Source organism: Oncorhynchus gorbuscha, linkage group LG11 (genome assembly GCF_021184085.1).
Source record: "Oncorhynchus gorbuscha isolate QuinsamMale2020 ecotype Even-year linkage group LG11, OgorEven_v1.0, whole genome shotgun sequence".
NCBI lineage: Eukaryota > Metazoa > Chordata > Actinopteri > Salmoniformes > Salmonidae > Oncorhynchus > Oncorhynchus gorbuscha.
In genome coordinates, this window is record NC_060183.1 from 60,167,390 (window position 1) to 60,183,100 (window position 15,711).

A 15,711-nucleotide genomic window follows, 5' to 3' on the forward strand; every position below is an offset into this window, starting at 1 on the left:
CAAATCCATCTTCAAAAGCAATCATCAGGATTGATGCAGTAGGCTACTGTCAATCTAAAATGTGTTTATTCATTATTCATCTTGGTTGACTAAGAACTAAAATATTGTGTAATTTGGTCATCTGTCCATGAGAGATGAATTCATTTTTTTTTTCAAAGATTTGTTTTCTGAAACTAACCACCATTCTGACCTAGACCCGTATCCACAAAGCATCTCAAAGTAGGAGTGCTGATCTTGGACCAGGTCCCTCCTATCCATATTATCTTATTCATTATGGTGGTAAAGGCTAAAAGGATCTTAAATCAAAACTGCTACTCTGAGGGTCTTTTTCAATACGTGCCCGGGTCATTGGGCTCACAGTCAAGACACAGAGGACATGTCATAAACATCTAATAGATGATGTGTCCCACATGGGCTGAGAATGACATTACTGATGCATTGTCATGAACAAACCAATGACTTATTGACTGTCAAAATGTTTTGCCAATATTCTTTATAGAGTACTGTGGTCAATAGAGCTCATCTTTACTTAGTACATAATGACATCCCTAATGCTGAAAATGACACAATTCAAGAATTAGTCCTATAGCCAATCCCAGTGGAGAGAGGGCATGGCTGCTTGGTTAGATACAGTAAATAGGTTATAGGAGATTGCTGATGTTGACAATGTTCTGATTGACTCCATCAGACTCTAATGCATGAATTAGTTGTATTGATGATCACGAAATAAGACTGAAAGGCCAATCAGAGAAACTGCTGCTGACTGGAGATCTGTTTCAGATCAATCATCTACTCCTGTCAGAAAGAGAAGGATCATCGTCAAAGCACACACACGTAGACAGAAACATGCCAGACATGTCAATTGCGTAGTTAGGAGAATGCAAATGGACAGAGGCGATAATCACAACAGAGACACATTGAGAGACAGTGATCAGAGCCAAGACACCAACAGCACATTGACCATGTGCAGAACCAGCTATATCTGATACTTGACAATATGGGAAAGACAACACAGGAAAGACCATGTTTAGAGAACATGGGGGTGGGCGACTTACGCAGCGATAGAGATGTTGGCTGCTGACATGGGGCTGACCTCCTTCACCTCCATGGCCTTCTGCAGGGCCAGCTTCTTATTGGCTTCTTCCTCCTGCTTCTCCTCATCCTGGACCAATAAACCATAAGGGATGGGTTACCAGGGGTAATTTTATTCAGAATTGTTCTTTAAAGTTCCCTGGGTAGAATGTGGTTCTGTGGGTTCATCAAACTTACCTTGGTGAGCTCCTGTGCATTGGCGAGGTTGTCGACGGCGATAGCTAAGAAGACATTCAGGAGCGTGTCTGGTTGGAACTAAGCTCAGGAAAAACTTTAACACAATTTTAGTGGATTTCACGGCTGAGCCGTGGTGCATTGCAACCAAGCATCAGCAACAGACCGGATGTGGTGGAAATGTGCGAGGTTGAAATGGACAGAATTCACTGGGGGAACCCTCCTAAGGGGGTCCAGGAACATGCCCCCCCCCCCACGGAAATAATTTGGCAAAGTTTACAGCTCTCATTGCAGCACTTGACATGAGATATTTATATTTAACTATATGAATATTTCATGCAGATGAAATCTCTGATATCCATGCAGTGGCACGACTCGGAGAGTCAGAGAGGATACAGTTTCCAAAGAGCGTGAGGACGATGAAGTAGACCGAGGAGAACATCCCCCGCCGTACGCCCCCCTGGGACTCAATACCATGATACATCACTGCATTCCAATCCTCGCCAGTCAAAATCTGCCATTGGCCGTTGAGATAGAGTAGAACATGTAGTTTTTGGGAGAGTTGTTCAGTGTATGAAATGAAGAATACAAAATATTTAGTTATAATGTAGGGTCAACATTTCAACAATTAATACTTTAAGTAAAAGTATAACACAGGCTAACAGAAAGATGAGTAATTTGGAGACAGAGACAAAAAGTAGTTAGACCAACAAATTCCACTAATTGCAAATTATCTTAGTTCAAAACACAATTATTTAATCTAGTCCAACATTCCGAAGGATAGAGCTCCAGAGTGAAAAGCCAAATGAGTTGGTTCATTAAATGGAGGGAAGAGGAGGCCGAGTACCTGGAAGACAGTGAGAATGGCCGCCGGGAAAGTGTCGAAGTTGGTCGTCGGCGTCTCCTCTTCAAAATTAAACCTTGGAGAAAGAACAATGGACAGATTGAGTCAAATAGAAGACGTTTGGCCTGAGAGAGGACAGGCAGGATGTTCAGAATGAGATACATGGGTTTCCATCTACATGTAGGTTTGAGCGGAGTGCATTTTATGGTCACAGCAGTTGAAATGTGTAAATCCAGTATCATGACATTTGCAGTCATTGGATATGCTACAACAACCCTGAATTACTTAATGTTTGCCAACTGACATCATCTGGCAGACATACTCTTCTCCAACAAATAAACCGTTATAACTAATTCAATGCAACAACAGATCTCCATCCTGCTGTTTATCAGTACAAATACACATAGTATGCACACTCTTGGTACCCCCCGTATATGGCGTCGTTATTGTTGCTTTTTTATTTTTTACTTTAGTTAATTTTTATAAATATTTTCTTAACTCTTATTTTTCTGCATTGTATGGTTAAGGTCTTGTAAGTAAGCATTTCACAGTAAGGTCTACACCTGTTGTATTCGGGCCATGTGACAAATAAGATTTGATTTGACAGTATGATGTAGACATAATTAGGAGAAGAAAGTCAGAGTTCAAGACCCAGGCATTCACATTGTTACTGTACCTTGTTACAGTTACATTACAGTCTCTATCTCTCTGTCTGACTCTCTATGTCAAACCTGCTCTTTGAAACCTTTACACACACACACTCCTACACACGCCAACAGAACCTTGTATAATGTTATACACAGGTACAATAGAGTTCTGAGAGACTGTGGGGATCGACACTATGCATTCCAAGGCTTCAGGTGAGGAGTGGTTTCAGAGATGGCGGTGAAGGTTGTTATATATGTCATCAAATAATACAGAGCCATGCAACACCAGGAAACACAAGCCACCATGGAGGGAGCCACACAGCTCCATAGCTCCGACCTTCACAGCACTCCTGATGTGACGCCTGAACAATCTACATGGTGTAGTGCAGAAAAACAGACAGTCTACGTCCCAAATGGCACCCTATTCCCTTCATGGTGCACTACTTTTGACTAGGGCCCATAGGGCTCTTGTCAATAGTAGCACACTATAAAGGCAACAGGGTGCCATTTGGGATGCAGCCAGAGAATGAGGACATGTAGAAGAGACCTGAACATCAGAGGTAGCTGTGTGTCTGTAGCTGTGACTATAGTTATTACACAAAACAAGCTCAGCGGAATAGAGGTTAAAAACAGATATTTTTAAATTGAGTAAATAAATAATTATGGGTTGTAAGCAAGAAGACATGCCCAAGTATTATCCAGGTAATTTGTATGACCTTACCAATCACACACACACACAGAGAGGAAATGCTGCTCAAGTTGTCAAGAACCCCCACCCCATCTTAAAATGACCTCCATTTTGAGGAACAAACCTGCCAATACCTGAGTCCGCAGTCTTGAAACTGGAGAAGATGTGAAGAAGTGAGAGAATGAAATAAAGATGGAATGGAGGGATGTATGGTCATCCCACAGAACAATCACAAACCCCATGTTATAGATACATGCTACCTATGATGATCCTTCAATTCTAACACGGTCAAATGCTCACCGTCCCCTGCAACAAACTGATCATTTGTTTTCTACACTTCATACAGTGTTCAGAGAAGATGGACATTTTCATAAGAGCACTTTTTTTCATGCAGTTTTGTCAATTGTTGAACAATATCAATATCAATCAAAACAATGTTGATGGACTTTCCTTAGCATTTGCAATAGCAGTTACATAGAGTCCTACACTGAGTATAACAAACATTTGGAACACCTTCCTAATATTGCGTTGCACCCCCCCACCCCCCTTTTGCCCTCAGAACAACCTCAATTCATTGTGGAATGACAAGGTGTCAAAAGTGTTCCACAGGGGTGTTGGCCCATGTTGCCTCCAATGCTTCCCACAGTTGTGTACAGTTGGCTGGATGTCCTTTGGGTGGTGGACCATTCTTTTTGTTATTATATATAATTATTTATTACAAAAAACACAAGGAAGGGGTAACATTAAAGTATTAGAACATGAAGGACAAACAATACAGCATCAAGACACGATCAAACATGCATCAGTCTTTCCACAACACAGCCATCCTTATGTGTGAGGGTGCGTGTGCATGATAGTGATATGAAATATATGTCATAATTTCCTTTTTCATGATCACAATCTTGTGAAACCCAAACCCTCCAAGAACCCCCCACAGTTCCCCTGGAAAAAAAATAAAAATACAATGAATTCCATTCCCCACCCCCACAACCAAGAGAATGAACTAAAGAGAAAAAAGGAAAAGACAGAAGAAAACAGCAATGCAAAGAAATGGACATCAATGGACATCAAGGACAACTGAAATCATAACAGCAATGCAAAGAAATGGACATCAATGGACATCAAGGACAACTGAAATCATAACAGCAATGCAAAGAAATGGACATCAATGGACATCAAGGACAACTGAAATCATAACAGCAATGCAAAGAAATGGACATCAATGGACATCAAGGACAACTGAAATCATAACAGCAATGCAAAGAAATGGACATCAATGGACATCAAGGACAACTGAAATCATAACAGCAATGCAAAGAAATGGACATCAATGGACATCAAGGACAACTGAAATCATAACAGCAATGCAAAGAAATGGACATCAATGACAACTGAAATCATAACAGCAATGCAAAGAAATGGACATCAATGGACATCAAGAACAACTGAAATCACAACAGCAATGCAAAGAAATGGACATCAATGGACATCAAGGACAACTGAAATCATAACAGCAATGCCAACTTTAAATGTTTGTGTGCATATCTGGCACTATTACATGTATGTGTGTGTTCTTGTATGTGTTTATTTGAATGAGAGTGTGTGTATATGCATGTGTACAAACACCTGCACGGCATCAGCCTCAGGCAAACCGGCATTAGTTGTAAAGACACTGCCACTTAGTGTCATTCAAATGTACTTTTGTTATGTTTCATTTAGACTTTTTCCCCTTTATTTTTTGACCATCATTCTCTCTCACACAGCAACTCCACTCCAACTTGTCTCCAATTCCACATACCAACCCTCAGCTTCCCTCAGACCATCCCATCTATCTCTGCTGGGACACCCACTTCGTGTTTCTACACAACACCTATCTTTCAATTATGCTATGATGTTTAATGTACAATTTCAATCTATCTAATCGAATAGAATCTACAGATTGCGTGTTGAAGATAAATACTTTTAGTAAGTGTATTAGTATATTAGTAATTGACTGACCGGGGCTCTCCAGATCTCCTAACAGTACTATTTTTAGGGTCAATTTTAGATCAATGCATTTTCAGCCATTCTTGAACCTGAGACCAGAAACAGGCTACCTGAGGACAATACCAAAATAAATGGTCTATTGATTCTGTATCCTCACAACAAGAATGGTGGACCATTCTTGATACACCAAGCAGTGTTGCAGTTCTTGACATAAACCGGTGCGCCTGGCACCTACTACCATACCCCATTCAAAGGCACTCTTAAGGATCGTACTGCCTGTAGATCAGGACCTGAAGCAAAGATATGCATATTCTTGATACCATTTGAAAGAAAACACTTTGAAGTTTGTGGAAATGTGAAATGAATGTAGGAGAATATAACATATTAGATCTGGTAAAAGATAATACAAACAAAAAAAAACATGCACTTATTTATGTTCCATCATCTTTGAATTGCAAGAGAAAGGCCATATTTTCAGATCGGAGTCTAGGTGTAATTTAGATTTTGGTCACCAGATGGCAGCAGTGTGTATGCAAAGTTTCAGACTGATCCAGTGAAGAATTACATTACTGCACAATATTTTGTATCAAGTCTGCCAGGAGCTTGCCCAAATGTGCTGAATTGGTCAATTTAAACATGTTCAAGTACATGCTATGGTAAAAAAAAATGTCAGGATGTAAGGATCAGGATGGAAGTGATGGGGACGTGTAAGGAGAAGAGCATCAGGATGGAAGTGATTGAGATGTGAGAGGACAATGTGTGAGCAGAAGTGATGGGGTCGTGTGAGGAGAAGAGAATCAGAGGAAGTGATGGGGTCGTGTGAGGAGAAAGCATCGGAGGAAGTGATGGGGTCGTGTGAGGAGAAGAGCATCGGAGGAAGTGATGGGGTCGTGTGAGGAGAAGAGAATCAGAGGAAGTGATGGGGTCGTGTGAGGAGAAGAGCATCAGAGAAAGTGATGGGGTCGTGTGAGGAGAAGAGCATCAGAGGAAGTGATGGGGTCGTGTGAGGAGAAGAGCATCAGAGGAAGTGATGGGGTCGTGTGAGGAGAAGAGCATCAGAGGAAGTGATGGGGACGTGTGAGAAGAAGAGCTTCAGAGGAAGGAAGGTATGGGGTGGTTGGATAGGGAGAAGGGCACCTAGGGTTACCACAGCAACCAGCTCTATAACCAACTCATGAACCCTGCTTAGAGAGCCATTGGTGGTGGTGGTGTGTGTGAGAGAGATATTAAGCATAGGCATGGTAAATTGTAGATTGTCCACCTGCAGATATGCAGCCTTTTCCCTCGTTCCCTTTCTCCTTCTAGGTTGGCACACTGGTGGCAGTGGCTACAGCATGCTCTGATGCCACTGTGCAGAACTCCAGTGTTTACTCTGATAATAGGGATTGGATGTTGTTGTTTCGCCCCCCAAGGCATCTACAGAGACGTCATTAAATCAATCCTCAAACAGAGGCTTGTGAGAGGAGGCTCTGATACACTGCGATGGATTCTGCCACCCAACCCCCTCCTCCACCCCCCACCACCTGAGACAATAGCTCTGCTCTTTGGAGAATGGGAGGAATATGCTCTAGTTAACAACGAGAAGGGAACGCAGGCGTTGGATACGTTTCCATTAAAGTGGCCACTCTAAATTCGAGTTTTGAGAGGTTCCCTGAAACACGTGAGCGATTCAATACAAAGCACACCTATAAAACACCATCTCTATCTAATAGAGTAAGTAATAATCAAATGTTTATATCTAACATGAAAACCACAAAATATCCTTTATAACCAATGAGAATGAAGTTAAGACGAAAGGGCCTACCACTGGGAAAAAAATTGGTTGGATCTAAAAAACAAATCCCTTGTTATTTCAGCTTACTTTATCAATGGAATCAAGTTGCATCAACTTGGCAAGTTTCAACAAGTGAATAAAAATGAATACTAAACACAATTCCCCCCAAAATAATTTCTACTGCATTATCTTTCCATCCTCCCCATTGTTCGTATGACCATTTGGTTTGAGCATTTGATTTCCAAGATGGCGTAGCAGTCAGATGTGTGTTTATCTTTGTCTTATCCCGTGTAAATAGCAGTTTTTTTCTTGTATATTTTAATCTCAATTTCTATCTACTAACTAAATATACTTTCCTGCAACCCACCTCACCCAATGTGGTACAGATCTGCTATTTTTATTCCATTCTCTCCACCACGTCACCGGATTTCTGCCGCTCTGGATCATTACACCGGATCATCCCAGCTAGCTCCTCTGTCCCGAAGCAAGCACCAAGTAGCCTTGAGCTAGCCTCGAGCTAGGCCCATATACCAGCTGATTCTAGGGCTACAATACCTATTTTGCCAACTGGCCTGGACCCTTTACTGTTGACAAGGAACCCCGCCGATCCATCACGACTGGTCTGCCGAAGTAATCACCCGATGTGTTCTCAACATGCTATTCCGTTACGATGTCGCCAAAGAACCACCTGCTAGCCCCAGCCCGCTAGCTTTTCTGAACACTGTGTCCCTCGCTTGTCTAGCGTAGTAGTGACTACCGAACGGCCCCCTGACTCACCTTGCTGTTCATTGGACCCTATAATTTGTAAGTCGCTCTGGATAAGAGCGTCTGCTAAATGACTTAAATGTAAATGTAATGATCACTCAGCTACACAGCTGATGCCCCCTGGACTGTTTCAATAACACAGTACCTCATTTTGTTTACCTGTCGGCCCCAGCCTCGAACTCAGGTCCTGTATGTACCTAACTGACCCGCTCTGTCCATTCATCGCCATTTACCTGTTGTCTTAGCTCTCCCGACCAACACCTGTGATTACTTTATGCCTCTCTCTAATGTCGATATGCCTTGTCTACTGCTGTCTCAGCTTGATCTTCTTCACTGTAGAGCCCTCAATCCCGATCAACATGCCTTAGATAGCTCTTTTGTCCCACTACACACACATGCGGAGACCTCTCCTGGCGCCTCCATTGACAAAACCTCTCTCATCGTCACTCAACGTCTAGGTTTACCTCCACCGTATTCACATCCTACCATACCCTTGTCTGTACATTATGCCCTGGATCTATTATACCGCGCCCAGAAATTTGCTCCTCTAATTCTCTGTTCTCAAAGCACTAGACGCTGAAGCTGGAGAATTAAATCTCCCTCACTAACTTTAAGCATCAGCTGTCAGAGCAGCCTACTGATCATTGCACCTGTACATAGCTCATCTGTAAATAGCAAATATCCTCTTTGGGCCATTTATTACCGTACCTCCCTAATCTTACTACATTTGCACACACTGTTAATCCCATATGTAACTCTGTTGTTTTTGTCACACTGCTTTGCTTTATCTTGGCACGGTCGCAGTTGTAAATGAGAACTTGTTCTCAACTGGCCTACCTGGTGAAATAAAGGTGAAATAAAAAATATGAGCAATTGATTTGAGCTTTTCACAAATCTCCTGCAGGCAGTTATGTCCTGCAGACATTCAAATCCCTGTGGAGCAGGAGACTGCTCTCTCAAACCGTTTACTTTTACCTACCTCCCTGGATTTTAATGAGACATTTGTCTGAGGCTGGCCGATAGGGATGTAACCTCTGCATTGTATAATCAACTCAATCATTAACTGTCTGAGCTCAAATACAGAAGTCTATTAATGCCTTTTCTCTGTCTCCCATGTCTTTTCATAAGGAGTCGGAACATAGGTGATTATAGGAAAATGGATTCAGACTCATCACGATAGGCATGTGGCCCAACAGCTGAGCACCATGTGCATGTCAGAGTGTTTTCACACATATCCATCAGCCTAAACTAACGTGGCAATTATGACGGGACAGCCAGTTTTAAATGAGCATGAGACCATGGCAACCATCTCTCTTTCCCCCTCCAAATAGCCCAGTTGGAGCGCAGCACCCGCCAATGCCGTCATTCTGGAAGACAGGTGAGAATATGACACAGGAGTTTCCCTCAAGAGCTCTAACCTCTTACCTGCTACAATGTTGAGGATATAATGGGAAAGGTAGCTTATTTTGACTCAGAGCGCTGAGGTAAAAATCTAACAACAACATAAACTGTGTAAACCAGACTAAACAATGAGGAAGGTATTTTGGCTGGCCTCCGGTCTAAATGATAAACAGTGTCCCACCAGATGGTGTGTTTGTGGCTGTCGGCAGGCAGAGAGGCGATCAGGTAGGTAGGTGTGGTGTGTGTAGGATCAGAGAGGAGACAGGGGGGAAAAGTTAGGGGTCAAGGGTCAGGTTCCATGGAGGAGTGTGTAGGGAATACTCACTGTCCTCCGAAGAGCTGCATGCCCAGCAGGGCAAAGACAACGATGAAGAGGAAGAGGAGGAAGAGCAAGCTGATAATGGACTTCATTGAGTTGAGAAGAGACACTACCAGGTTCCTCAGGGAGTTCCAGTACCTGGGAAAAGCAGAGAGAAGAGAAAGGAGGAAGAGAGAGAGAAAGAGATGGAGATAGTGGTGAATGGACAAGGAGAATATAGGGAGGAAAGGATGATGGGAGGGTTGATTGTGGTACTACCGGTAAATAGATCCACATTTTCCATTTTTGTTGTGAATCACATGATTATTGACTAATCTAGTGAGTATAAAATGATTGCAATCTAACTTTAATAGGATTATAGACTGACGGAGTGGGACAATGCTAAACATTGCTCTGAGGAAGAATTATTCATATTGTCACCACATTTGATTCTGAATGTATGTTGATATCTTGTATGAGAAATGTGTGTTCACTCACTTGGTAAATTTGAATAACCTGAGCAGACGAAGAGCCCTCAGCACACTAATGCCATAGGATGCCCCTGGTTTGATCATAGACCACACCACCTCAAGTATACTCCCTATTATCACCTGTGGAGAAGAGGACAGGAGAAAAGGCGAAAGAGCTACTGTAACAAAGTAGCTACTACTTGTTACTCAGCAGCTAATCACTGTCACTGATTACACACTACCAGTCAAAAGTTTGGACACACCTACTCATTCAAGGGTTTTTCTTAATTTGACTATTTTCTACATTGTAGAATAATTGCGAAGACATCAAAACCATGAAATAACACATGGAATCATGCAGTAACCAAAAAAATCGATAAACAAATCAAGATATATTTTATATTTGAGATTCTTCAAAGTAGCCACCGTTTGCCTTGGTGCCAGCTTTGCAGACTATTGGCATTCTCTCAACCAGCTTCATGAGGTAGTCACCTGGAATGTATTTCAATTAACAGTTGTGCTTTGTTAAAAGTTAATTTGTGGAATTTATTTCCATCTTTCAGCCAATCAGTTGTGTCAGTTATTCTACAATGTGGAAAATAGTAAAACAACTAAGAAAAACCCTGGAATGAGTAGGTGTGTCCAAACTTTTGACTGGTACTGTATACATACACACAGTCCCTTCAGAAAGTATTCAGACCCATCAACTTTTTTCACATTTTGGTAAGTTATAGCCTTATTCTAAAATGTTAAAGATTACTTTTTCCCCCTATCAATCTACATTCAATACCCCATAAAGACTAAGCAAAAACAATATTGAATACATTTTTTGCTAATTTATTAAACATTTCAAACGGAAATATCACTTTTACATAAGTACTCAGACCCTTTACTCAGTACTTTGTTGAAGCACCTTTGGCAGTGATTACAGCCTCGAGGCTTCTTGGGTATGACGCTACAAGCTTGGCACACCAGTATTTGGGGATTTTCTCCTATTCTTCCCTGCAGATCCTCTCAAGCTTTGTCAGGTTGGATTGGGAGTGTCGCTGCACAGCTATTTTCAGGTCTCACCAGAGATGTTCGATTGAGTTCAAGTCTGGGATCTGCCTGGGCAACTCAAAGACATTCAGAGACTTGTCCCAAAGCCACTTCTGTGTTGTCTCTGCTTTGTGCTTAAGGCTGTTGTCCAGTTGGAAGGTAAACCTTCGCCCCAGTCTGAGGTCCTGAGCAATGTGGAGCAGGTTTTCATCAAGGAGCTCTCTGAACTTTGCTCCTTTCATCTTTGCTTCGATCCTGACTAGTCTCCCAGTCCCTGCTGCTGAAAAACATCCACACAGCATGCTGCTGCCACCACCATGCTTCACCATAGGGATTGTGCCAGGTTTCCTTCAGAAGTGATGCTTGGCATTCAGGCCAAAGAGTTCAATCTTGGTTTCATCAGAGAATCTTGTTTCTCATGGTCTGAGTCTTTAGGTGCCTTTGGCAAACTCCAAGTGGGCTGTCATGTGCCTTTTACAGAGGAGTGTCTTCCGTCTGGCTACTCTACCATAAAGACCTGATTGGTGGAGTGCTGCGGAGATGGTAGTCCTTCTGGAAGGTCCTCCTATCTCCACAGAGGAACTCTGGATCTCTGTCAGAGTGACCATCGGGTCCTTGGTCACCTCCCTGACCTAGGCCCTTCTCCCCCGATTGCTCAGTTTGGCAGGGACTTCCAAACGTCTTCCATTTAAGAATGATGGCTGTGTTCTTGGGGACCTTTAATATTGCAGAAATGTTTTGGTACCCTTCCGCAGATCTGTGCCTCGACACAATCCTGTCTCGGACCTCAAGGCTTGGTTTTTTGATCAACTGTCAACATTATACACATAGGTGTGTGCCTTTCCAAATCATGTACTATCAATTGAATTTACCACAGGTGGACTCCAATCAAGTTGTAGAACCATCAAGGATAATCCATGGAAACAGGATGCACCTGAGCTCAATTTCGAGTCTCATAGCAAAGGGTCTGAATACTTGTGTCAATAAGTTATGTTTTTTGTTTTTAATACATTTGCAATAAAAATTAAGAACCTGTTTTTAATGGGGTATTATGGGGTATTGTGTGTAGATTGCTGAGGATTTTTATTTATTTCATCAATTTTAGCATAAGGCTGTAACGTAACAAAATGTGGTAAAAGTCAAGGGGTCTAAATACTTTTTAGCAGATGCTTTGATCCCAAGCAACTTACAGTCATGAGTGCATTCATTTTATGTATGGGTGGTCCGGAGAATCAAACTCACTATCCTGGCATTACAAGCACCATGCTCTACCAACTGAGCTACAGAGGACCAATCAATTCAATCAATTGATTCAATTCAACATTTAACATCAAACAATTCAACATTTAATTATCATATAAAAAATGTATCCAGTTGCCATGTAAGTCAAATTAAGTAAGCATCTGTATCTGAGACAGATTAATTAGCTCTTAAAGGTATTGCACAGGCATTTATGGTGACTTACACTAAAGTCGAAGCAGTTGAAAGAGGAATGGAAGTAGTTCCTGGCTCCCAGGCCGTACATCTTCAGGCTCATCTCAGACAGGAACAGACCCAGGAACACAAACTCTGCCAGGTCTGGGGTTCCAGGGGGATGGAGAACCATCAATGACGAAATGCATCAGCTACTAATAATCATCCATTTGATTGTGAATGTGTGTGTATTTGTGCATGTGTGTGTAGGCATCTGTGTGTGTGCACGTGCCTGGTGTGCATACATGTGTGTGTGTGTGACTTACAGAGGGCAGTGGTGAGCCACTCAGGCTGGTCATAGTGGACGATGGCCACACACAGGGTGTTGAGGCCCACCAGACATAGTACTACCCAGTAGAAGCTCTGGGCTTTGACCATGCGACGGATGAAGAAACGTATTCTCCTCTCCTTGCGGCGGAAGTAGGACGAGCTCTCCAGCTTACTGCTCTTCACGCTGGTTCGGCCAAACGGAGAGCCTGGGGGGGCTAGGGAAAGTAGGGAAGTCAGCACAGAAAGGTGTATCATGCCATACATCACGTCACATTCCCTAAAGGGATTTACTGTTCATCATTATCAAGTCATCATCCGCAAGTCTAGGGTGATTTGAACATTATATTACATGTTCTAATAGTTTACAAAGAAAACTATTGGCATCCGGCATTATGTCTGTATTTCTGAATCTGAGGGGGAACAGTATAAGTATAAGAGTATTGAGGCTACTTCAGGCTGTAATCAACCGCACTAGAAGCTCCATATTTAGACTCTCGCACTACATTCCACCTGAATAAATCCAAGCTTCTTTGCTAATTGAAAGACCTTCACGACTAAGACTAAAATGGATAAGACGCAAATGACTAAGGCAAAAATGTATCCTCAATTCTCACTTTCCACTCTGAAAATGTGCAATTTTTTTGCATGAAAAGGTCATGTAATCTGCCTCAATGAGAGTGAAATCGGATCTTTAGTCTAGAACAGGAAAAATGTAGACATAAGATTTGACTGTGTAAAGGCTGTATCCCCATGACATTCATTTAGATGTAAAACAGCCACTGGAGGTTATCAGGAGAGGAGCTGGTGCAGCTGGTGCTTTTAATGTGAATGCACTAAATCATTTCAATTATCATGGTTAGGAGGATTTCCCCCAAAGACAAGCAATTACAGATTTTTTCTGTGAAACAAACTGAATTTCATTCATATTAAAACTCTAATTCCATTATCCTGGAGTTATAGTTATAGTTTGTTTATAATAAGAACATTTAATGAACCTCTGGGTGACTGTGTAAAGCCTGCATCCCCATGACACTTTTACTTTTAGGTATGTGTGTATTATGTGTATTGTTGTGAATTGTTAGATATTACGGCACTGTTGGAGCTAGAAACACAAGCATTTCACTACACCCGCTAAACATGCGTATGTGACCAATACAATTTGATTTGATACAAAGAATCAGTAAAACAAGCAAAACCTCTGACTATGATACTGTGAGGAGAGTTTCCTTGTACAACAAGTGTTGTTATTTGTGTTTACATACCAGAGACAACAGTTAAGTACATCGAGGCATTAAAAAGATGCATGAGAATAGGAAAACATTTTAATAGGCCAAAGGTCACCAGAGAGGGAACATGACACATTTTCCCAATAGCTTAGATAAGGTACAAGCTGTGAGGACAAGCTCAAGGACTTATCTAAAAGGTCAGTGTTAGCCAAAGGTTGATTTAGTCAGTTAAGGTCAAATGTGAAATTTGGGGTCAGTCAGACAGTTGACTGGTCAGTCAGATAGGAGTACAGGACGGTTGAGTCTTACCAACAGAGGACATGTCAGTGAAGTGATCCTCTCCCTCCTCAGCACCAATCAGGTCATTCTTACTCTTCTTTACCTTGCCTCGTTTCAACACTGCACACACACAGCACAGCAGAGAGGCAGGAATAAGGATATGTACACACACATGGACATTTACATACACACATTTGTATGTGCTGCCAAGCGCATGCACGCACACACGCACACACCCACCATACCCCTCCCCCATATGCTAATTGGATGCAATGAATAGTGGGCATCAATCAAATTCTTCATTCACCGATTCTAGCTTCCGCTTCAAGTCAGCCTTGAAATGAAAAACTGCAGTGCATGAATGTGATTGTCACATGACCATCAATGTCACAAAAGCTCTTACAACCCTTCTAGAATCTAGAGTACCTCTTCAATGCTCTGCTCAGAGGCAAAATGAGCTCTGCTTTTGTTCTCAATGAATGAGGATCGGAGCAACATCTTAATTCTCTGGAGAGTTATGAGTAAATAGTGAAATAGAGAGAACCGATAAGGTGTTTAATAGAACGACAGACAGATTGACAACGCTCCAGCGTTTGGATCTTTACCTATAAATCTGTCCTTTCATTTCTCTCCTTCCCTTCCAGCAACTGTATCTTTGCTCGGTCAGCAATGTTTGGCGTTTGCACAATGCAGTCACCTGCACTCCATGCAGCAAGTAGCCTAGTGGTTAGAGCATGGTTCCTGTGACCGAACGATTGCTAGTTCAACTCCCAAAGCTGACAAGGAGAATCTGTCGATGTGCCCTTGAGGAAGGCACATAACCCCAATGTGCATAGTCACTTGATAAGATGGATGTCCTCCAATTGCGGATTTGTTATCAATGTGACGCTCGTAACTACAATTTCCTCTGTTTTACCGAAAAATGCCATTTGTACAAGATATTCATCGAGGGGACAGGACATCGGATTCAGGGACAACCAGAGGGGGACGGATATGTCTCTTCATCAACAAACTGGTGTTCTGACTCTAGCGATTGTCTCGACCTATTGTTCACCCATCTTGGAATACCTGATGGTCAAATGCCAACCATTCTACCTCCCGAGATAGTTTTCCTCTGATATCGTAACTGCTGTATACATTCCACCTCAGGAAAACAACAAAAAGCTGGCACTTGACAAACTGTACGAGGCTATAAACATGCAGGAAACCATGCACCCAAAGCTTGCTTTTTTTGATGCAAATAATACAATTCCGCATCACTAAAACAAGTGATGCGCAACTTCTAA

At 42.1% G+C, this 15,711-nt stretch overlaps 1 protein-coding gene across 10 annotated transcripts in view; it reads right to left on the minus strand.

Annotated features, from left to right (window-relative positions):
* Positions 1-15,711, minus strand: part of LOC124049043 (voltage-dependent N-type calcium channel subunit alpha-1B-like) — a 232,521-nt gene that overhangs the window by 71,709 nt on the left and 145,101 nt on the right. For all 10 annotated transcript variants that reach the window (XR_006841351.1, XM_046370347.1, XM_046370344.1 and 7 more), the window contains 9 exons: positions 14,456-14,545; positions 12,917-13,135; positions 12,643-12,755; positions 10,168-10,280; positions 9,697-9,828; positions 2,114-2,186; positions 1,663-1,780; positions 1,270-1,337; positions 1,056-1,162 (listed from right to left, as the gene is read on the minus strand). Coding sequence is in view for 9 of the 10 variants with exons in the window: in XM_046370347.1 (XP_046226303.1) it covers positions 1,056-1,162; positions 1,270-1,337; positions 1,663-1,780; positions 2,114-2,186; positions 9,697-9,828; positions 10,168-10,280; positions 12,643-12,755; positions 12,917-13,135; positions 14,456-14,545 (1,033 nt within the window). In the remaining variant the exon portion in view is untranslated. The remainder of the gene's footprint in view (positions 1-1,055; positions 1,163-1,269; positions 1,338-1,662; positions 1,781-2,113; positions 2,187-9,696; positions 9,829-10,167; positions 10,281-12,642; positions 12,756-12,916; positions 13,136-14,455; positions 14,546-15,711) is intronic.